This window comes from Sorex fumeus, unplaced genomic scaffold (genome assembly GCF_029834395.1).
Source record: "Sorex fumeus unplaced genomic scaffold, SorFum_2.1 ptg000037l, whole genome shotgun sequence".
Classification (NCBI taxonomy): Eukaryota; Metazoa; Chordata; class Mammalia; order Eulipotyphla; family Soricidae; genus Sorex; species Sorex fumeus.
In genome coordinates, this window is record NW_026606094.1 from 41,719,277 (window position 1) to 41,743,771 (window position 24,495).

Genomic DNA, 24,495 nt, shown 5'->3' on the forward strand with positions numbered 1-24,495 from the left:
AGAGTAGTCAGATGAGCCTCCTAAAATGAAAGTATTCTCATTAAAGATCAGGGTCTTCTTGGGGTTTTGTTTGTTTGTTTTGGTGGAGCGGGAGGCATTGTACTATACCTTGAGGTACTCAGGGACTAATCCTGACTCTGTGCTTAGAGGTCACTCCTGGAGTGGCAAGAGAACCATATATAGTACTGGGGAATGAACTGGGATTGGCTGTATACAAGACAAGCACCTGTATATCTCTATAATATCTCTCTCCAGGCTTAAGGTGACATCCCCACTCCTCCCGGGTATTGCCATTTTCTAGTCTGTGTTGTAACAAAGATCATTTCAGCTGTACAATAATTTATTATGAGTTTCGATGATTTAACAATGGTTTGTTGGTTAGTTTGACATCTTAATTCATTACTTAACATTATTTCTTGGGACTAGAGAGATGACTCAGAGGACTGGAGCACGTGCTTTGTATGTAAGAGATGCAGGTTTGATCCCCAGCACTGCATCTTCTCTTGAGCACCTCTAGGAGCCACCCTTGAGCACAGAGCTGGAAGTAATTCCTGAGCACAACTGCTTGTGGCTCGAACAGACAGAAAACTAACTTCTATTGTAATATGATTTCTAAAATGTAAATAAACAGATGTAATTTAATTTTCCTTATATATTTGACCCTTTAGGATCTATGTTAGAAGATTTTGTTGGTAGGCTTTGTAATCTCAAAATTTATTTTTAAGCTTAAGACATTTAATTCAGTGGATTTTTAATTAATTTTTTTTTGGGGGGGTGTAGAGTTAATGCACTGAAAGGCTCCAAAGGAAAAGACTGTGAAATTCCTGTACCTGTTGGTGTTTCAGTGACTGATGAGCATGGAAAAATTATAGGTAAGTGGCCTTTAGATTTTTTTTTTTTCTTTTTGGATTTGCCCGGTGATGCACAGGGGTTACTCCTGGCTCTGCACTCAGGAGCTACCCCGGTGGTGCTTAGAGGACCATATGGGATGCTGGGACTCAAACCCGGGTTGGCCATGTACTAGGAAAATGCACTATCTGCTATGCTATTGCTCCAGCCCCAGCGTTTAGATTTTAGGTTGAGAAAAATGTGAAAATGTACACATTTTCTTTAGTTATTCAGAAGCAGGGTTGGAGAGATAATATTGCAGATAGGATGCTTGCCTTGAATAATCCTTGCATCCTACGGGTCCTCTGAACACTGTAAGGAGTGGTTCCTGAGTGCAGAGCCAGGAATAACCCCTGAACATCGCTGGTGTGTCCCCCAAACCTAAATAATACAAAATATAAAATTGTTGGAAGCTATGGGAAATGTTTTGTGAGTTATTAAATTTTGATACTTTAACTGTTGATAAATGAGCTTCTCTCCTTATCCCATGTAAGGATTAACACAGAGCTTTACACATGCCAGGCAAGTGCTCTACCACTAGGCAATGTTCATGCTCTGTAAAGAACTTTTATTTGATTATTTTGTTTTGTTTTGCTTTTGTTTCAGGCAACACCCAGCTGTGCTCAGGGATCACTCCTGAGGGTGCTCAGGGGACCGTATAGGATGCCAGGATTAGAACCTGGGTTGGTGCATTCAAGGCAAATGAGAGTCAGTATTATCACTCAGACTCTCCAGCCCTGAACTAAAAAACAAAAAGACTACATAAAAACTTCTTAAAATTGACTGCTAAGTTTATGAATTGTAAAAATAAGGATATGTGCATGTTTTTTAAAAAGTTAACTTCTGACAAAAGTGTTGTGGGATCAAACTTTTAAGTAGAAAATTAATCTTACAGGGGATGGAGAGATTATACAGTAGATAGGATGTTTGTTTGGCTCACTACTGACCCTCGTTTGGTCAGTACCTTGAATGGTCCCCCAAACCTGCCATGAATGGTGCCTGATTGCAGAGCCCAGGAGTAAGCCCCAGGTACAGCTGGGTATGGCCTAAATTTCTTAGTGTTTAGCTCTTTAAATTTGTGAATTGTACTCTCTTGCTATCTGTTTCTATAGAAAAATAAAAAAAAATCTTTAGTAATTAACTCCACTTAGTATCATTCTTTCTCTTTTTAAGGAGAACTAAATAAAGAGAAAGAAAGAATTTTGGTAGCGGAAGGAGGTCTTGGTGGTAAACTACTTACGAATTTTTTACCATTAAAAGGCCAGAAACGAGTAATTCGCCTTGATCTAAAGCTTGTAGCTGATATAGGACTTGTTGGGTAAGTGTTATTTCTTTTAGTGTTTTTTTTTTTTTTTTATTGAATCACTGTGGGAAAAGTTACAAAGCTTTCAGGTTTAAGTCTCGGTCATGCAATTATCAAACACATTTCCCTTCACCAATACTTATTTTTCACCACCAAGAACCCCAATAACCACCCCCTCCCAACCCTCCCAATGCCTGTGAGGCAGATGTATTCTAGTTAACGCTCTATCTACTTTGATTAGATTCATTGTTTCGACAAAAGATGCACTATTATTATTTAGAGTTTACACCCCCAAATCAGACATGCCGAAAAGGCATTGTGAAATAATTTGTTTTCTACAGCTGGTTACAAGAATCAAATTATGTCACCCGGCAGTAATAGCGGCCGCACAATTTTGGATTTCTGGTATTTTACTTATTAAGCCTGGAAGTATTTCTGCTGAGAGTCAGATAATTATGAGATTGGTTTCTGTGCTCTGGAGCCTTGGCCGCATAGTCCATTTACTTTTCTGCCACAAACTTCCGGGCTCTGCATTAAGTCCTTGTGCTTCTAGAGCCATGGCCATGCTGGAGAGCCGCTTGTGGGGGGCAACTTGTGACCTTGGTAGGGTGTGAAGGATGAGCCGGGAATGCTCCCCTTCCCATGAGGTTTCAGTCGTCCTGTCATGACCAGCTCATACCTGGCTTTCCATAAAGCTCCGAAGTGGCTGCCATCTTTCTTTCCCTGTTTTTTTTTTTTTGAGAGATAATTTATGGATTTGGGTGTAGGAGGGGGCCATACTTAGGTGATTGGGGCTTATTCCCACTCAGTGCTCAGGAATCATTCCTAGAAGTACTTGGGGGACTACATAAGGTGCTGGGAGTGATCACGTGCAAGACAAGTGCTGTACCCATTATATTATCACTCTAGTCCTATGGGGAAGTAGTTTATGAATAGAAACTAATTATGAATGATAATTTGAGGGCTGAGCGGGTTCCATTCCTCCACCCCTCTTAGAGAGCCTGGCAAGCTACCGAGATTATCTCGCCCGCACAGCAAAGCCTGGCAAGCTACCCATGATGTATTCGATATGCCAAACACAGTAACAACAAGTCTCACAATGGAAACATTACTGGGTCTGCTCAAGCAAATCGATGAACAACGGGAGGACATTGCTAAAATTTGAGGGCAGGATTATTTCTAGTTTATGGAATTTGTTCACTGTTTGCATACTTCAAGACTCAGGTGCTCAGGACTTCTAGCTCTGAGCTCAGGGATCACTACTGGTGGGTCTTGAGGGGGACCATATAGATTGCCAGGGATTGAACTCATGTCAGCCTTTTTGCAAGGCAGGCTCCCTCCCTGTCCACTGTATTATCTCTCCAGCCCCTGAATTACTCACCTCATTTTTATGCCTCTTCAGGTCTTACCAGTAGTGTCTTATGAGTTCACAGATGCTCCATTCCTATGGTACAACAGGAAAAGATGTGATTTGTATTTTTTTTCCCCTCTTTTTGGGTCACACCTGGCGATGCTCAGGGGTTACTCCTGGCTTTGCACTCAGAAATCACTCCTGGCAGTGCTCAGGGGACCTTATGGGATGCTGGGAATTGAACCCAGGTCAACCGCTTGCAAGGCAAATGCCCTATCTGCTGTGCTATCACTCCAGCCCTGAAATGTGATCTGAAATGTGTATTGAAATGTGTATTGACACTTACCAATTCATTTACTTTTTTTCAGCAGAATATAGTTATGAGGATTAAGAGATAATAGATTTTGTAGTACTTTTTTTTAAAAAATGTTACTGGTTTAATAAAATTTTGTGCGTAAACTAAAATCTTCATCCATTCTCAATCTCATTTGGTAGGAAAATGTGTTTCAAGTTCCATCAGGACACTTTTGCAGTCTAAGAAGAATCTAGCAAGGATAAGTAATTAGGTGGGAGATTCAGGTTAGACTCTGAGTTAAAATGTCAGATCCTCTGAAGGCTGACTCAATAATCTTAGTTAAATTAGATAGTCTCTAAGCTTCTGTTTTCTCATCCTTAGTAGTAAATGGAGATAGTTCTTCCCTTGCAATATTATTGAATTAGGTCATTATTGTTGAATGTTACTGAATTAGGCATTTGCAGCATATGCCTTGAATTTGTAGAATGCTTAGTGATTGAACTGTAGTATCATTATATATTCCAACATTTTGTAACATTAATAAGCTTAGTGTCTTATTAAATTACATAATAAGACATTAAGCTTTTCAGAAGAGATTTTAAGTTACATTAAAGCATCGGGCTGGAAAGAGCACACAGCAGGTAAGGTGCTTACCTTGCATATGGCCAACCTGGATTTGATCCCTTGCACCATATATATTCCCCCTGAGAACCACCAGGAGTCCTTAATCCTTCAGCACAGCCAAGAGTAAGCTCTTAACACAGCCAGGTATGGCACAAAAAACCCAAGAAAAACAAAACGAGAAAACAACTGAAGCATCAAGATACCCCCTTACCCCCTTTGTTTCATTACTACTGTTCTTGTAATTATAGAGGGTCACACAACTGCCTGCCTGCTGTAGTGTTCACCAGAGATTGCACATCTGGTTGTGGTGCTGCCTCACTTGTGCTACCTTGTGTTCACCAGGATCACACTCATTTAGTTTTCATGCTCATGTGCATTCTGCTATTAGAGTTTGCCAGTGGCTGAACGTCTTAGCTGTAGGACTCACATCTTTTGATTCTGATACTATCCATGAGTCAAATCTTTGGCTGCAAATGTTTACACATGCCCAGTTATGGTGCTGCTGGAAATACTTTGTGGTGCTGAGGATCAAAAAAAGTCGAACTGCCAAGATTGCCCTCAATGCATGCAAGTGCCACTGGGAATTAAAACACCAGACCTTTCACTTGTCAGGCACATGCTTTTACAAACCACTGAGTTATTGTCTGGGTGGCAAAGAGCATCTATATTCTTCTTTCTTTTTGAGGGGTCACACCTAGGCTTCTGGCTCTGTGCTCAGAGATCTCTCCTGTCTCCTGGTGGGGCTTGGGAGACCTTATGCGGTACCAGAGATTGAACCCATGCAAGGCAAGTGCCCTACCCATTGTATTATTTCTCCAACTCCAGTATCTATATATATATTTTTTAAAATTGAATCACCATGAGAACAGTCACAAACCCTTTCAGTTCAAGTCTTGGTCAGTCATACAATGATCAAACACCCGTCCCTTCACCAGTGCACATTTTCCACCACCAAGAATCCCAGTATACCCCCCTCCCACCCACCCCCTGCCTGTGTGACAGATTTCCACTTTACTCTCTCTTTCTCTACATTGACCACATTCAGTATTACAACAAAAGACCCAACATTATTATTTGGAATTTTCCCCAACATTCAGACCTACCAAATAGATATCATTAGATAATTTGTTTTCTATTGCTGATTATGAAGAGCATATGATACCGTGTGGCCACAATAGCGGCCATGTGAATTTGGATTGCTGATATTTTAGTAATAAACCTAGAGGGATTACTGCCAAAAGCCCCTGGTTCCGAGATTGGTTTGTGTGCCTCTGGGATCTTTGTCATTCAGAAGCCTGAGGAGCCGTTTGAGGGTGGCAACCTAGAGCATTGTCATGGCGGGGAGCAGGGCCAATTCCACCCCCCATCCTGCAAGGCCCCATGTGCCTCGTCAGTGCAGTCTCATACCTGGCTGTTCTTTAGGATCTAAAAGATACAGGCCACCATGCCGCCGCCTCAAGGTAGTATAGGTGGAGGGACAGAAACCCTTTCCCCTCCCAGGGCAGCATAGCACCATAGTTAAATGCACAGTCCAGGTGCATTTCGGTTGGGCATTATATTTAGCTCAGATTTTCCCACCACCATTCAAGCCTGTTTTTCAGAGACAAATGCTAGGTCATTTACTTTCCATTGATCACTTTGCATATCAGGATAGTCCTGGTACCCGCATACTGGAGCCATGCTTGTAGAAGCTTATGGTTACCGGGATTCCATCTGGAGAAGGCGGGGAGACAGCACCTACCCCATCTGGGACCTCCCGGTGATACCAGCTCAGTATGGGGCCCAGAGTATTCTCCGGGAGTTGTGGAGCCTGCCAGCCGGTTTACTTTGCTGCTGTGTGCTCTAAGATGGCACTGGGGGTGGGTTGTGGGCATGACTTCGGGGATCAGAGGTTGCCTGGGAACCAGGGCAGTCCCCATGCGGTTCGCAAAAGAGTCCTGGTACCCGCATACTGGAGCCATGCTTGTAGAAGCTCATGGTCGCCAGGATTCCATCTGGAGAAGGTGGCATCTAGATTCTTAAATACAGTGGTGAACATATATTTCTAGTACTTTTACATTTAGCAACTATTCTTAAAAAGTATTTAATATTAATATCAGCATAATCAAATATCACTTAATTGTTATATGCCAATGAATTCAATCTTAGAAGACAGCATGTAACTTATATCCTTGTATTGCTCTTGTAAGATACAATCTTTTTTTAGACTCTAAAATTTTTATTACTTTAGGGGGGCTGGAGGATAGTACAGTGGGTAGTGCGTTTGCCTTGCACGAGGCCGACCCAGGTTCGAGTCCCAGCATCCCATATGGTCCCCTGAGCACCGGCAGGAGTAATTCCTGAGTGCATGAGCCAGGAGTAACTCTTGTGCATCGCTGGGTATGACCAAAAAAAGAAAAAAAAAACACGTAAAGCACAGCGGTAGGGCGTTTGCCTTGCACGCAGCCAACATGGCTGACCCGAGTTCGATTCTTCCGCCCCTCTCGGAGAGCCCGGCAAGCTACCAAGAGTATCTCGCCCACACGGCAGAGCCTGGCAAGCCACCTGTGATGTATTCGATATGCCAAACACAGTATGCCAAAATTTTTATTACTTTATAAAAAAGAAATCAAGTGTCTGCTTCTTAATCATTCTTACTCATTTTTTATCTTGTACTTTGATCCCCTTAGAAATATTTGCTCGTGATTTTGTTTGGTGTGTGTGTGTGTGTGTGTGTGTGTGTGTGTGTGTGTGTGTACGCACACACATGTCTGCTTAATTATTACTATGAAAATATGAGACTCTTGGAAAGAATTAAGTAAGTCCATCTAATGGTGACCATGAGCAAATGTGGTTGGAATTTATAAGTGCCTGAGTATAACAGGATATAAGAAAACACTGGAATTGAACCAGGAATTGAACCAGGGTTGACCACATGCAAGGCAAGCACCCTACCCAGTCTGCTATCTCTTCAGCCCCCATAGTGTAATTTAACTATAATTGACATGAAGCTTTATACTGGCTCTAGATGTAAAAAATAGTGATTTGATATTTGCATATCACAAAGTGATAACTATAGCTACACTTGACATAATTATACTTTTAAAAAATTTTAGTTTATTTTTATACGGTTGTTTACCATTGGGGTTGAAGTGATAGAACAGTGGGTAGGACATTTGCCTTGCACGCAGACAATCTGGGTTTGATTCCCAGCATCCTATGTGGTCCCCTGAGCACTGCTAGGAGTAATTCCTGAGTGCAGAGCCAGGAGTAACCCCTGTGCAACACCGGGTGTAAACCCAAAAAGCAAAAAAAAAAAGTTGTTCTTGAGCATTTATTACATTGAATATTCCAACACCAGTTCCACCACTGTTGCATCTCTCCACCACCATTATTTTCAGTTTTTCCAACCACCACCCAAACCAGCCCCAATTAGCAGGCCCTAAATTATTTTATATTGCTTGTTATGAATAATTTTCTAAACATGATTGAAAAAGATTTTCTTAGAAGAAAGTATGTATAGATTGTTGTATCTCACCTTGGAGCCATTAAGCCCTTATATAAGAAATTACTAACATGTTGTTACAGGTTAAGCCTTGTGTGTTAATATTTTATTAATAGAGATTTGTTACCTTTTACCTTACATCCCATCAAATGTGGTATATCAGTGGTGTAGAGTATGAGATGTTGCTCCAAAAATTCTAAAATTTTGAATTGGGTGATATAACTGGAGTTAAATTTTTAACTGGATAGTGACTTTGGGGTCTGGAAGCATCTCTGCAGCTTGTTGGTCTCTTCTGAAATTTATTTATGAGTCTCTGGATAATGGGTGGTTAATGAAATTATGGGCTGGAGCAATAGCACAGCAGTAGGGCGTTTGCCTTGTGTGCAGCCGGCCTGGCTGAGCCAGGTTCGATTCCTCCGCCCCTCTCGGAGAGCCGGCAAGCTACCGAGAGAATCTCGCCCACAGGGCAAAGCCTGGCAAGCTCACTCTGATGTATTCAATATGCCAAACATAGTAACAACAAGTCTCATGATAGAGATGTTACTGGGCCCTCTCGAGCAAATCGATGAACAATGGGAGGACTGTGACCATGACCAATGAACTTATGTGGTCCCAGACGCAGTTCATTGGCTTGATTGCCAGGCTCCCAGAAGAACAGGGAAATGACGGGGAGGTAGCCTACCCCCCACTCTGTGAGAGCCTGGAGATTTCGGTCACAAAACCTGCATACGTGAGTTTTTCAGCAGATTCTTTCCTGAATGAGGCTCACCCTGAGCCTGTGGAGTTTGACCATGAGCATGGCAGTGTTTAGAGTGTGGAATTTTCAGCTGCTGGGGTTATGTTTAGGTGGGTGGTGGGCTCACCTGCCCTTACCCTCCCACCCCAGGGTGCCCTGGATCTGAGACCTAGCCTGGGTCTCGAGTCATCCTTCATAATTATACATTTTTATGTCAATTTTTAAGATTTACTTTCTAAGCAAGTTACAAGCGTGTAATGTTTATTAAACATAATCACCTTGACACCCATTACATACTCATGACACATTTTGTAAATGAATATTTATATCATTTGGACTGCCTTTACCCATTTTGCTACTTATGCGTGGATTTAGATATTTTAAATTCCAAATATAAATGAGATGATAATGTATTTGTCTTTCTCTGTCTGACTTGTGTTCATCCAAGTTGAAACTGGCATAATCCTTTTTTGAAATAACCAGTAGTAGTATTGTGTTACATCCACATAGGCAGGCAGGCAGGCAGGCAAACAGACACATTTTTCTTTATTCATTCTTCCACTGATGGATACTTTAGACTTTTTGCATGTCTTTTCTGTTCTAGCAGCAATGCAGTGATCATGTGGGTGCCTCCATCTCTTTAGGTTAATATTTTTGTTTCTTCAGATAAATAGCTAGAAGTAGAATTACTATATCATACTATACTTCTGTTTTTTAAATCAATTTTTTCATTTGAAATTTTTATTTTTCTATTTTGGATTTTTTAAGCAGCACCCAGACTTGATGAGAATTGTTCAACCATATTGAAAGGTTTAGTGCTTATCTAATTCAGTAGCAATGTGATGCTGTGATGTCAAAACCCAGCAAGGCCAAAGGAGACCTTAACATCACTGACCCACATCCAGGGACTACATTAACCACAAGGACTACACTTGGAGGTGCTTGTGGGGGGCCTCTCAGCACTTCAGGGCTGTGCTAGGTCGGGGAGTGGGATGGAGCATTCAGTGCCAGGAATTGGACCCAGGCCCTTGCATGCACCCTGTACCTCTATTTTATAATTTTTTGAGGAGCTTTCATATTGTGACTGCACCAACTTGGATTTCTGTGTGTTGGATAAATACAGTTGAAGTATTGGAATGAAATTTAGGAAATCATCTCTTATGTGACCCTCATTTCTGGTACTATTTTTATACATGGTGGGCCTTTCTGAAGGAAATTTAATAATAAAATCAAAGTCTTCAAATAAGCATTAATTTTAATCAGTATTCATGCTCCTGGGAGAGAACAAGACAGAGTCTCCTACCCTATGCCTGACTGTCTCCACCAGGGCCCAACAGCTGAAGACCACCGAGGCCCAGCCAAGGCCTTGCTGAGAGCACTCTCCACACACTTGGATGAGCCTCACGCATAAAAGAACTGACAGAGGAACCCAGGTGTGTGGGACCCGGGGCTGAGATCTCCAAGCCTGTACAGTTTGGGACTGGACCTGCCAGTAACTAGACAGTTACACCCACCAACTGCCGTGTAACTCCAACAACGGCCAGGATCCAGAGATCATCACACTCAGCTCCTGGGAGAGAACAAGACAGAGTCTCCTACCCTATGCCTGACTGTCTCCACCAGGGCCCAACAGCTGAAGACCACCGAGACCCAGCCAAGGCCTTGCTGAGAACACTCTCCACACACTTGGATGAGCCTCACGCATAAAAGAACTGACAGAGGAACCCAGGTGTGTGGGACCCGGGGCTGAGATCTCCAAGCCTGTACAGTTTGGGACTGGACCTGCCAGTAACTAGACAGTTACACCCACCAACTGCTGTGTAACTCCAACAACGGCCAGGATCCAGAGATCATCACACTCAGCTCCTGGAAGCATCTTATCATCTCATTCCTAATTCGGTCAAACTGGCAGGCTACCAAATGTTACATGCCCACACGGTAGAGTCTGGCAAACTCCCCGTGGTATACCCAATATGCCAAATACCAGTAACAATGATGGGTCTCATTCTCCTAACCCTGAAAAAGCCTTGAATATGGCACTTAAAAAAAAAAAATCTCAGGGCTAGGATGAAGAAGACGTTACTGGCACCTGCTTGAGGCAATCGACGAACAACAGGGTGGTCGTGATCGTGATTGTGATCGTGATTCATGCAATATCATCTGAAGAAATAGATTAAAAATAGATTAAAATTGAACCTTCTCAGGTTTTGAGAAGGTTCAAGGATAGCCCACTGTTTGGTTTAAAGTTTTTAGAAAAAAATAAGACAACTAGAAAATGCTTGTTTGTATGAAGAGAAACAGTTCTATTAATTCTACCACTGTTAATTCTGCCACTGTTTAATAGTGACCACTTGAGTGGTCACTATTAAAGTTGTGCATATAATTCTGCATGGAGTGCTATTTAAAATAGTAAAAAACTTGAGACACCTTAGATGCCAAGTTAAAAAATTGTTTAAATTACAATGCACCATTGAAAGGCATTCACCCTATATGATTCTATTTAAAAAGGAGGCCATCCAACTATGAAGTAATCTTTCAAAAAAAGAATCAACCCAAATTGGAGCAAGGCCTTAAATCTAATTGTAAATTTATAGAAAATCCAGGGCAAGGGAACATGTGAAATGACCTCATGGGGTTTTCTGTGGCACAAAATCCAGATTGTGGGAAAGAAACTCTACAGGATAAATGACCCCAATTCTTTCAAGTTGCAACGGGGGATGGAGCAGGAACAGTAGTACAGCAGGTAGGGTGTTTGCCTTGCGCAAAGCCCCAACTTGGGTTCAATCATCAGCACCCCATATAATCCTCTGAGCACTGCCAGGATTGATTCCTGAATGCAGAATCAGGAGTAAGCTCTGAGTACCGCTGGGTGCGGCCCCCACACAAAAAAAGAATATTGCAAATGGAAAGCACAACCAAAAGGGAGACTATACAGAAAGAAATATAAACCACTCATTAAGCTTTTGTAAATATATGAACCTTATTTATTCCCCAATTCAGGCCATACATAGGATGATATCACTTATATTAGTATTTAGAGTCACTGGATGAGGAAATGCAGTGATTTAAAAGGAATGCCCAGATTACCCTTGGCCCCAGAGAATAAGAAGGAAAGAAATAGTGTGAAGGGGGAGGGCGGAAGAGATAGATGAGCAGCAATGGGGATAAGGGTCAAGGGGATTCAGGTATGTCAGTGGCTTAAGGAATGATAGAGCTAAATATCTGTTGTACCATATTGATGGTCCCCTATTCTTTTCTTATCCCCAGCATGACATATTCCTAGAAAAATAGACTCTTTTATGTTTAAAGTGTTCATATAAAATTTTAATTTTAATCCACAAAACAATAAGAGTAATACATTGTTGATATTTTGTAGAGGTAGAGGATTGTGTTTTTTTTTCTTTTAGGTTTTCTATGATTTGCAAGTTGTTGCTTTAAAAAATGATTTAAATTACTTACTCTATAAACTGAAACTTCAGTATTCAGAATGAACCTTCTTTACTTTTTCAGTAAGTATATATTGTTTCTAGATGTTCAAAATTATTTAAGACTTATATTCTACTTTTAATCCCAGAAACTGTCAAGGTATTCCAAAATGTATGGAATTCAGACAATACTGTATTAGTGGGCCAGAGAGATAGTACATGGGTAAGGTGTGTGCCTGTTTCCATCCTAGCACTTCATTTGCTACTCAGAGTACCACCAGGATTGATTCCCAAGCACGGAACTGGGGAATAGCTCTGGGCACAGATAGGTGTGGCCCCCAAACAAAACAAAAAACTGTATTTGTTGTAATGTGTGCATATATGTTGTTTTTAAATTCCAGATTCCCAAATGCTGGGAAATCCTCTTTGTTAAGTCAGATTTCTCATGCAAAACCTGCAATTGCAGATTATGCCTGTAAGTATAATTTATTATATATTTAATGCAATAAATTTTACAAAGTTAATCTTTTTCTAGGGATGAATAGAATGGTGACTATGGAGGAGGTCCCCAAATTTACTTAACCTAGTACCCTGTTTTTAGAGAAAAAAATTACTCAGTATCCACTTGGAAATCCACTTTCTTTAAATGAACAAAAAAATGGCACACCCCTAATAGTACTGAAGGCTGCTATGATCCCACGAGATAGGGGTAGGAGAGATGGGGTGCAGTATTGTTCCCACTTTGGGAAATACTGTCCTAGAGTAACTTTAGTTTGAAAATTCTTAGCAGAAAAATACATATGGTTTTTCTTTTTTTTTTTTTTATTAGTGAGACACCATGAGGTACAGTTGTAGACTTACGAATTTTTGTGCTTGGGTTTCAGTTATACAATGATCAAATATTCATCCCTCCACCAGTGCCCATTTCATACCACCAAGTATCCCAGTATCCCTTCCACCCCCCATCCTCCGCATCCCCCCCTGCCTCTGTGGCAGGGCATTCCCTTTTGTTCTCTCTCTCCTATTGGGTATTGTGGTTTGCAAAAGAGGCACTGAGTGGCAATTATGTTTGGTCTATAGTCTACTTTCAGCATGCTTCTCCCATCCTGGGAGGAGGATCCTCCCAACACCCTTTATTTGGTGCTCCTTTCTCTATCTGAGCTCCCATTGTTCCTAGTATTTTTAAATACTCTGTTGCCATAATTTCTCTATTGCCTAATTATTTGTGCGATTTAGCTATGACTTTATAAGCACTTTCCTTTTATCTAGCACCAGGGTAAAGGCAGAGATGAGTCGACTCCTCAGCAAGCACTTATTTCTAGGAACCATAGAAGGATTTGGGGTCAGAAAGATTAATAAGCAGAAATGGATACTATTGACTATTTGAGTTTACAGAATGGGGGGAAGGCAATGGATAGATTTCTTCTGAATAAAAGGAGTTGTAAAATAGTTTTATGATCAATAATACAGTGAATAGGGTGCTTACTTTGCACGTGATTGACCTGGATTCAATCCCTGGGACCCCAATGTGGTTCCCAAAGCCTGCCAGGAGAAGTGATCCCTGAGTGCAGAACCAGGAGTAAGCCCTAAGGAACACTGGGTGTGGCCTCCAAACCAAAAATAAGTAAAAATAAAATGGTTTTATGTAAGTATAGATTACTATTTCAGACTTCTTTGGGGAAGTGTCCTGCCAGGGCTGAGATATGAAGAGTAAATAAGCGCTTGTCAATGGTGCCAGTGGAGGTGGAAATGCCTTTTAGTCAAAGAAATAGTATATGCACAATGGCTCTGTGGGACGAGGTGGGGGGGATGGGGGAGGTCTGTGTCTAGAGACCATGAAAGAATCAAGGTGAGACTGAGGATATACAGAGACCGTACATAAGAGGCCATACATATAGGCCGTATAGTCTGAATTTGTCTTTCCTTTTCTTAGGGAGAGAGCAGGGTGAGGGCCAGAGAGAGGACCTACAGACTCACCTACAACAGACTTGACCACTGAGCCGTGTCCTTGGCCACCCTTGATAGTTATATTTTTAAAGCGGTCGACAGCCTTTATGAAAGGTCTAAACAATTTTATTTTTCAAAGCTAGCTCTCTTCATGTATTACAGAAAATGGATTGACATAGGATATAAATAGTTCTGACTGAGAATTGTGAACGAATATTAGGATTCTGTCATTAAGAACATTCAGCATGAAAAAAAATTCACCATGAGATTGACCTGGAAAATTAATCCAATCCAAATTGGACTGATGAAGTAGAGTTAACCTTGGACCAACCACTATAAGTTACCTGTCCAGTATTAATCATTATAATGGAGAGGACTCTTGAGAAAGATAAAGGAAGAAAAGCGAAAAAAAAAAAAGTTATAGGGAGGACACTAATACAGGCTTAGTGTGGCTTGAAGATAGCCGAGTGTGAAGGGACTAAACATTTATTATTATCACAGACCTATGGATAGGAAAATTAAATTCTGTCCTGTGTCCCCTCCTCCCCCCAAAAAACTTTTTTATCACACTCTTTTGCAGTGTAGTAGAGGAACTTTTAGGACCAGTGTAGTAGAGGAACTTTTAGGAACTTTTAGATCTATGTCTGTGCACATTGTAAAAATATGTGTTTTTTTTTAAACTATATTATTATTCTTATATTTGCTTGTAAGGGGCCATACTCATCGGTGCTCAGGGCTCATCCTGTTGCTGCCAGGGATCAAACCAGGATTAGGGGGCCTTAACGTATTATCTCCCCTATTGTACTTAACAGAATAATTCTGTCTTCCATTTCAACAAATGAGAACAGATTTTGAATTAAATTGTTCAAGGAAAAGAATCATTGCTTCCTACATTGCCCAGCCTTTACTCTAGTCATAGTTTACTGTTACTTTTTCTTTTAGTTACAACATTGAAACCTGAACTTGGAAAGATTATGTATGATGATTTCAAACAGGTAAGTTTTTTAATTAAGAGTTGTTGCCTCCTGGCATAAAATGGATGCCTGATCTGCTGCCTCCCCCACACTCACATTATGGGCAACTTCTTGATATCAACAATATGGCCTCATCCCACCCCACTGCTTGCCTCTTCCCCTTTCCTGCCTGACTTGGAGGGGGGATATATATCTGTGCCACGTCCGGCGCTGTGGGGCCGAGCCAGGGGAAGGCTGTCAGGGTGAAAGCAACACTCGAGACACACAGGGCTCCGTCATGCAGGAGATGGTGAAGGATCTCTCTTTATTGTCTCACAGCACAGGTATATATCCCCCCTCCAAGTCAGGCAGGAAAGGGGAAGAAATTGTTGTACTTGTTTTTGGTTCATGGATTTCTTTACATTGGACTACATTCTTTACATTTTACATTTACCAGAAGAAAAAAAATTGTAAGATTTTGTTTTATGACAAGTGAAATCAATTTTTCTGAAATCTGTTATAGTGATATATTGTAATATTATGTCAGGTTTGGTACCAGTTGTCTTCTTTATTTTATGTTTTTTTCTACTTTTTTCTCTTTGTAAGTTGTTTTACTTCCATATTATCTTTTTATTGTTATTTTTATTATTTATTATTCATTTTAATTAAATAGCACTGTCCTCCCATTGTTCATCGATTTGCTCAGGCGGACACCAGTAACAAGACTTGTTACTGTTTTTGGCATATCGAATATGTTACAGGTAGCTTGCCAGGCTTTGCTGTGCGGGCATGATACTCTTGGTAGCTTGTTGGGCTCTCCAAGAGGGGCGGAGGAATCGAACCCGGGTCAGCTCGAGTTGGCTGCGTGCAAGGCAAGCACCCTACCTGCTGTGCTACTGCTCGAGCCCATAATTATATACTTATGATAATTTATTATTATTATTTATTATTATCTTTAAATACATTATGTATACATAAAAAAAAGAATTTTTTTTTTTTTTTTTGCTTTTTTGGTCACACCAGTGATACTCAGGGGTTAACCCTGGCTCTGCATTCAGGAAACACTCCTAGTGGTGCTCAGGGGGAACATATGGGATGTTGGGGCCCGAACCTGGGTCGTCCATGTACAAGGCAAATGCTCTGCCCTCTGTACTATCACACTAGCTCTGAAAAATAAATTTTAATTAAATGGGATTCTGGTATACTAATGCTATTGAATTTTTTTTAAAGAATAACTATAAATCATTTGAATGACTAGAATAGAAATGAAATAAAGGGAAAACAACTTTAAATCATAATATACAATCAAGAGTTATTCTCTTTGGTAGTTGCCAAATGAGTTGAAAATTTATTAGCCATACCAAAGTCTTTCACATAGATATTTTGTAGCAGCTTTATAATTGTAAAAGGTTGGAAGCAATCATAATGTTCTTCAGTAGATGAATAGATAAACTGATATCCAGATATATCTAGAAGTACAGGAATATTTTTGGGACTCCCCAGGTCATATCAGGTACGGGTTTCAGGGATCAAACTGGAATCAGCTGCATGCAAAGCAAGTCCCTTATCTCCTATAAAATTTCTCAGGCCAAGATTTTAATTCTTTTTTGGTGGGTGGGAGCCTCTCAAGAGGTTCTTGGGAAGTTTGGGGGCCCCCACTGGCAGTTCTTGGCCAACTAGGCCAGTGGTTCAATGCAATAGCCAAAGGATGCAGCACTGCTCAGGGACCTGAAGGACTGTACCCAGCAATATATCAGGGACCTTGTGTTGCCGGGAGTGAACCCAAGTTGAGTGCTTGCTAGCCATGTGCCCTAACCACTGTACTATTTATATATATAATATTTGTAAATATAATTATAAATATTTCCTGCTCTCAACATTTTGAGTCAGTGTATTTATTTATTTGGGTTTATGGCCACACGTGGCAGTTCTCAGGGGTTGCTCCTGACCTTGCATTCAGTAATCACTCCTAGTGGTGCTCAGGGTACCATATGGGATGTCAGGGGTTGAAACTGGGTCAGCCTTATAAAAGGCAAAAGCCCTAACCTCTGTACTATTGCTCAAGGCTTCAAGTCAATGTATTTATTTTGCTATAAAGTTATCTTTGACTTATGGAGATGCATTGTTAATCAAAAGTAGGAAGTGTTTACAATTGAAATATGAAAATTTTGAAATGTGATTGTCCTTGCCATTTTTTAATTTATTCTGTTTTGTCAAACCATTTAACTTTGTATTAGGTATCAGTAGCTGATCTCCCTGGATTAATAGAAGGAGCACACATGAACAAAGGAATGGGCCACAAATTCCTAAAGCATATAGAAAGAACTAGACAACTACTTTTTGTTGTAAGTCATATGAATACCAATGTATGGTTCAAATAAATGTTAAAATCAATTAATTTACTTTTCCTGGAAATTTTTGTAATATTTAAAGTAGTAGCATACATTATTTCACTGAGTTTGTTTAGATGGATGTCAAATACAGCAAATAATCTTTATAATATGAAGGTGAAAATAGTATTGCTTACTATATTAAATACATTTAGCCATACTTATCAAGTACTTATCAGTGCACTGCACTGCACTCTCCTGTTGTTCATCAATTTGCTCGAGCGGGCACCAGTAATGTCTCACAACAAATTGTGAGACTTGTTGTTACTGTTTTTGGCATATTGAATACAGTCACGGGTAGCTTGCCAGGCTTTGCCGTGCGGGCGAGATACTCTCGGTAGCTTGCCAGACTCTCCCAGAGGGGCAGAGGAATCGAACCTGGGTCAGTCGCATACAAGGCAAACGCCCTACCCACTGTGCTATCGCTCCAGCCCACTTATCAAGTAATTCTTTGAAAATTTTGACATCTATTGTATGATATATTTATACCTACTGCATGGATGGTGCTAGAGTTTCACATATGTACAAGAGATGTATTGAAATGTATTATCTTATCAACAGTAGTTTCTCATTTTATTGACTCATTTTCAGAATAATATAGTTATTCTTTCACCTCATTTTCTGTAACTTACTTTGAATCACAGAATTATCCATATTTAAGTTTGATAATACTGTATCTTGAGAATATTAAAGCATTTTGAAACATAGAAATGTATAGCTGTTCTCATGTTTAAGGTTTTTTTTTTTTTCAGGTTGATATTTCTGGTTTTCAGCTTTCTTCTTACACTCAGTACAGAACTGCATTTGAGACTATATTACTCCTTACAAAGGTAGATCTTCTATTTCAGTATAGTATGCATCTTGTCTAATATGTAAGCATATAAAGATGTTTAAAATAAAATTTTATACTTAAAATATATACTTTATCTCTACCTCTATTTTTAAAGGTAAAATATACAGTCATCTAAATTTGCTGCCTTTATCAATACTCCTACATTACTATTGCAATTTTAAAATCCTACTTAATTCTAAATCCCTAATAAATTCTATTCAGACTTTTGCTTGCCTGAATTTTGACACTCATTATTTCTTCCTTTTGAAACATTCCCCATTCTTGGCTTCATGAATGATAATCTGATTTTACATAATTATATTTTACAATCTCTTTTCCTCAATCCACTTTTTTCTACTAATTAGGTATACTTTTGGGGGGATGAGGGAGGGATCGGACCACAACCAATGATGCTCAGGGGTTTCTCCTTGCTCTTTGCTCAGGGATCACTCCTGGTGGTGCTTGGGGAGCCTTATGGGATACCATGGATTGAAACCACTGTACAATCACTCCAACCCCTCATTAGGTGTAGTTTTGGTAGCTATCACGTCTATAGTATCAACTCCTGGCAGTACTTGGGGGACCATATGCGCTTTGGCATGTACAAAGCAAGTGCCATGTTCCCTATGCTATCACTCCAGACCCCAGGCATTTTATTTCTAAAAGAAAATATCACTTACCTTGAGAACTTTATATACACTATATTCTTTGTTCATTTTTGCTATCAGTGTGAGTAATAATTCTAGGGTGAACATTTGTATATGGGTTTTTGTGTCAACATTTTCTTTTCTCTTGGGTATACACTTAGGAGTGGAATTGCTAGTGCTGTTTAACATTTTGAGGAGCTAGTAACCTATTTTCCAAAGGGGTTGTACCTTGTACCATTTTAAAATCCCACTAGTAATGTATAAGGATTTCAGTGTAAAAAATATTTTTTGTGCCATAGCCGGTGGCTCAGGACTTACTCCTGGCAGAGTATTGGGGATCATATGTGGTGCTGGGGATCAAATTCAGGTTGGCCACATGTAGTCAGGAGCCCTACCTACTGTACTATCAATCATTCCAGCCCTCTCTGCATAAATATTAACATATGTTATTTTCTAGTTTTACTAATTTTAGCTATCCTAAATAGACATGAAGTGATAATTATGTTTTTGATTTGTGTTTTGTAGTGATTAATGATAGTAACTATTTTTTATGTACTTATTAGCTCTTTGAATGTTTCTGGAGAAATGTCTGTTCAGATTCTTTGTCCTTTCATTAATCGAACTGTATGTCTTGTTTTGATGGGGGGAGGGTGGAGAAGGGGGAGGGATTTGGGCCATACCTATCAGTGCTCAGGGCTTACCCCTGACTCCTGACTCAGCACTCAGGAATCATTCCTGGCAGGGCTCAGGGAACCATATGAGGTGCCAGGGATCGAACTGTGGTCAATTGTGTACAAGACAAGTACCCTACCCACTGTACTATCTCTCTGGCCCCTATCTATATCTATCTATGTATCTATATAATTTTTTTGTTGTTGAGTTGTAAGGATTTTATGTTTTGGAACTAAATACTTTACTGGAGTATCTTATTTGCAAATATTTCTTCCGTTCTGCGAATTGTCTTTTTCATTTATTTGTGATGTTCTTTGAAGCACAAAGTTTTAAAAAGAAATATTTGGGGGGAATGGTTTGATGCCATGCTCTTCAGTGATCAGAGCTTACTCCTGACCCATTGCTAGGTGATCACTCCTGGTGTTGTTTGGAGGACATCTGTGGTGCTAGGGATTGAACCTAGGTTGGCTATGTGCAAGGCAGGCACCTTACCTTATCTGTTTAGCCCCCATATTTAAAGTTTTAATGAACTCCCAGTTTTTGTGTGTGTGTGTGTGTGGTTTTTTTTTTTTTTTTTTTTTTTTTTTTTTGCGGGGAGCCATACCCAGTGGTGCTCAGGGCTTATTCCTGACTCTGCACTCAGGGATCACTTGGGCTCCAAGGACCATATGGGATTCTGGGGATCTAATTCAGGTTGGCTGAATTTAAAGCAAGTGCCCTTCCTGCTCTAGTAACATACCAGCCCCCTATAGCTCCATTTGTTTTCTTTTCCTTTTGCTTGTGTTTTTGATTTTATATCTAAAAAAAAGAATTATTGCCTAATTAGGGGCCGGAGAGACAGTATAGCAGATAAGGCATTTGCCTTGTACACAGCCTACCTGGGTTCAATCCCTGGCATCCCATTATGGTTCCCTGAGCACCATCAGGTGTTATTCCTAAATGCAGAGCCAGTAGTAACCCTTGAGCATTGCCAGGTGTGTACCACTCCCAAATTTTGCCTAATTGGGATCAGAGCCTTAGTATGATGGGTAAGTGCCTGCATTGCATGCAGCTGAGCACAGTTTGATCCTCGGCACCCCAAATTGTCTTCCAAGCACCATCAGGTGTAATCCTTGAGAGCAGAGCCAGGAGTAAGCCCTGAGCACTGCTGGTTGTGGTTCTCCTCACCCCAAAATATTACTGCCTAATCCATGTCACAAGGATATATTCATGAACACATATATATTTTAAAGAATGCAAATAAATTATTATTCACTTTAAAATATTTTCTATATGCTTAAATATAGCCCAAATATCTGTACATGGTTTTAGACAAAAACAGATTTCTCTAACATCTTGTGAGCTAAAATATACTAACACATGAGCTAAACCAAAAGCATTTTCCAAATTATCTTTTATTTTTTAGTTATTCCCCCCCCCCACTTTATTTAAGCACCATTGTTTACAAAATTGTTCCTGATGATTTGCTACAGGCATTCAATATCCAGCACCAATCCCACCATTGTCTCCATTTTCCCAACCACCCTTCAAGCCTGCCCCTGTAGCAGGCCCTTCCTAATTTATATTATATTGCTTGTCATCACTAAATGGCTAATGGGATGATCAAAGAATACTTCAGTAAAAGGAAATTTGTGAAAATTGTTGTATCTCACCATGGGGACATTAAGTCCTTGTCTGAGAGTTTACTAAGCCATTGTTGCAAATTAAGCCTTCTGTGTTAATGTTTTTGTTAGTGGAGATGATACATTCCCATCCAACCTAGTGTGTTTCTACTGGGATGTTAGTATTGTAGAGATTGTAGATGTGGCTCCAGAAAATCCAGAATATATAGCTGAGCAGTCCAGCCACTTAATTGGGCATGGGCACAGCTATTGGAAGTGTGAGTGTGGCTGTCAGGGCTTTGGTAGGGCAGAAACTTGATCCAGCCCCCTCCTAGTTTCACCCCAGAAGTCTCAGCCAGGACTGAGTATCCGAGAAATTTTTTCAGCCCCAAATTGTCTTTTTTGTGTGTTTGTTTTAATTAAAATTTATTAATCCTCGTGAAAAAATCTGCACAATCACCAGATAGTCTCTGCAGTATCTTTACTCCTTCTATTCTTCAATATCCAGCTCACTTTTTGCTGGCACCAACATTGGCCTTGGCGGTCCCCCTGACGTTCTTCATTCTGTTCTTGCTTTCCTTTCTCTGTTTGTGTAAGGTCTTTTTCTTCTCATGCAGGCCATGTCTTGCCAGTTTATGTTTGGGCTCATTTTTCTTTGCATGATCCAAAGAATCATAAATCATGCCAAAGCCGGTTGTCTTGCTGCCACCAAAATGGGTTCTGAAGCCAAACACAAAAATGACATCTGGAGTGGTCTTGTACATTTTGGCAAGTTTGTCTCGGATATCTGTCTTGGGTATTGTGGCCTTCCCAAGGTGAAGGACATTGATGACCATCTGCTTGTTTTGGAGCAGTCAGTTGATCATGAACTTCCTCGTGTGGATGATGACCGTGTTGTTCATGATGGCGGCTTGGCTGTGGGAGGCAGGGAGGAAGAGCCCAAATTATCATTTTTTAAAATTTTATTTGTTTTTTTGCTTTTTGAGTCACACCTGGCGATGCTCAGGGGTTTCTCCTGACTCTGCACTCAGGAACTACCCCTGGCAGTGCTCAGGGGACCATATAGGATGCTGGGAATTGAACCCGGGTTGGCCGCATGCAAGGCAGATGCCCTACCCGCTGTGCTATCGCTCTAGCCCCTCAAATTATCTTTTTAATTAGTATGTGGCTATTGCAGTTCACTGCATTTCAGAGATGGGTGGGGTATCCTGCTTATTTGGGTCTGTCAGTTAAAAACAGATATTACTGAGTACATAATTTGCTTAAATATTTAAATAAAAATATATTGATTCTTTTTTGATTTAAAGGAGTTAGAGTTGTACAAAGAAGAACTTCAGACAAAACCTGCACTCCTGGCTGTTAATAAAATGGACTTGCCACATGCCCATGATAAATTCCATAAACTGATGGAACAACTCCAGAATCCTAAAGGTAAACCCATTTTTTTTAATTTTATGCCAGTTTAATGCATACTTATTATATACAGAGAGAGTGCCAAATGCTATAATCAATGGAAAAGAAACTGACAACTTCTATTCTCAAAATATATTTAAAGAAAAAACATCTAAATGAAATTATAATAATAATTTTAAAATCTGATTGTTACGTTTCAGAATGTGTGACCAGTTTGAAAGTTAGGTGAAACCAAAAAAAAAGTTTAATTTGAACTGAAAAGGTCATGCTTTATGAAAAAGTAAAATTTAACCTGCATTCTTGAATCGTTGTGGTATTTGAATTTAAAATTTGTAAAAGGTCAATATGTACCCATGAAGTCTTTTCTTTAACGAGCTTCACAAGTTCTTGTACTTATTCCCTAACACCCTAAATTTTATTTATTTTAGAAGAATTATGTATTTTTTAAAAATTTTTGTTAGTGAAACACCATGAGGTACAGTTGTAGACTTACAAATTTTTGTGCTTGGGTTTCAGTTATACAATGATCCAGTACCCATCCTCCACCAGTGCCCATTCTCCATCATTTACTTTTTTTTTTTTTTTAATTTTTGCTAGTGAAACACCATGAGGTACAGTTGTAGATTTACAAATTCTTGTGCTTGGGTTTCAGTTGTACAAGTCGCTCCATTTAGAAACAAATTTCAGATCAATTGTACAATAATCAAACACCCATCCCTCCACCAGTGCCCATTTTCCACCTCCACGGGTCCCAAGTAAAAATAATAATAGAATCCAGAGGTTCTGAGAATTTGGAAAAAATTAGTGATGATAAAGTTTTAGCTTTTTTGGTTCACAGTTCTTTGGTTAATAATGCTAAATTTCAGTTCCCGTTACAGACATAAGCCTCTCACATATTTTGACTTACTTTCCAGGACAGTAAAAAGCAATTTAGTTTTATGTTGTTTGTTTCAGATTTTCTGCATTTATTTGAAGAAGATATGATTCCTGAAAGAATTCTCGAGTTCCAATATATTGTCCCCATCTCTGCATTTACTGGAGAAGGAATTGATGAATTAAAGAACTGTATAAGAAAATCTCTAGATGAACAAGCTGACCAGGAAAATGATGCATACCATAAGAAACAGTTGCATACTTTACAGAGTTCCGGTATATCTTATAGTGAGCCACCATCAAAGAGTGCTTTTAATAGTCCTCAAATAAATATAAATTAATTTAAAAATGAATACAGATATGTGTCCTTTTGAGAAATTGTCCACAGACATATGTTTTTTGTACATTATTACTAATCAATTGATACATGTAACATCATAAAGAAGCCAGACTTTTTTAAAGTGGTGTTATAGTTATGAACTTGCTAAAAAATGACAGTTTATAATTTTATAGCCACTTCACATACAATAATATTCTATAATATTATGATATCTCTAGAATGATAAATATTTTTTAATTCTATGAATGGATTCCCTAGAATATTATTAGAATAATCAACTAAGTTTTAATATTTTTGAGTCTGTCATGTACTTAGTTCTTAATACATAATACTTCTCTTTTTCTTGAAAACACTTCAGATGCTAAATTTGAACATATGTTCAGTGAAAATCTTAATCCCTAATATATAACAAATCAACAGATGGATATTTGCCTTTTGAAATTTTGGAAAATTTTTATAAGAATTTTTCCTTCTTTGGAACAAACTGATCCATATCTTGTTTGCTTGCCTACTATTTCTCTTCGATTGTCTACTTTCATATTTTAGTAAAGAGGAAATAAGTAGGATACACACTCTCAAAATTAATAGCTCAATATTGCTATTCAGTGTATTCTTAGATAATAATTTCTAAATTTCTATCTGAGTTTTTTTTTTTTACAAATTACACATTCTCTCTTGAGCTTTATTATAAAATATATGTTTTAATTATTTTTAAAAAATG

The 24,495-nt window shown here is 39.4% G+C and overlaps 1 protein-coding gene and 1 pseudogene across 1 annotated transcript in view; one reads left to right on the top strand and one right to left on the bottom strand.

The window, feature by feature from the left end:
* The window catches only part of GTPBP10 (GTP binding protein 10), a 28,139-nt gene extending 4,338 nt beyond the window's left edge, over positions 1–23,801 (top strand). Inside the window, exons 3-10 of the mRNA XM_056118547.1 lie at positions 781–872; positions 2,062–2,206; positions 12,508–12,581; positions 14,996–15,048; positions 17,244–17,351; positions 18,149–18,226; positions 22,456–22,579; positions 23,516–23,801. Coding sequence (XP_055974522.1) covers positions 781–872; positions 2,062–2,206; positions 12,508–12,581; positions 14,996–15,048; positions 17,244–17,351; positions 18,149–18,226; positions 22,456–22,579; positions 23,516–23,775 — 934 coding nt within the window. The 3' untranslated portion in view covers positions 23,776–23,801. The remainder of the gene's footprint in view (positions 1–780; positions 873–2,061; positions 2,207–12,507; positions 12,582–14,995; positions 15,049–17,243; positions 17,352–18,148; positions 18,227–22,455; positions 22,580–23,515) is intronic.
* Positions 21,567–22,050, bottom strand: LOC130027697 (40S ribosomal protein S24-like; annotated as a pseudogene).
* Positions 23,802–24,495: the final 694 nt, after the last annotated feature.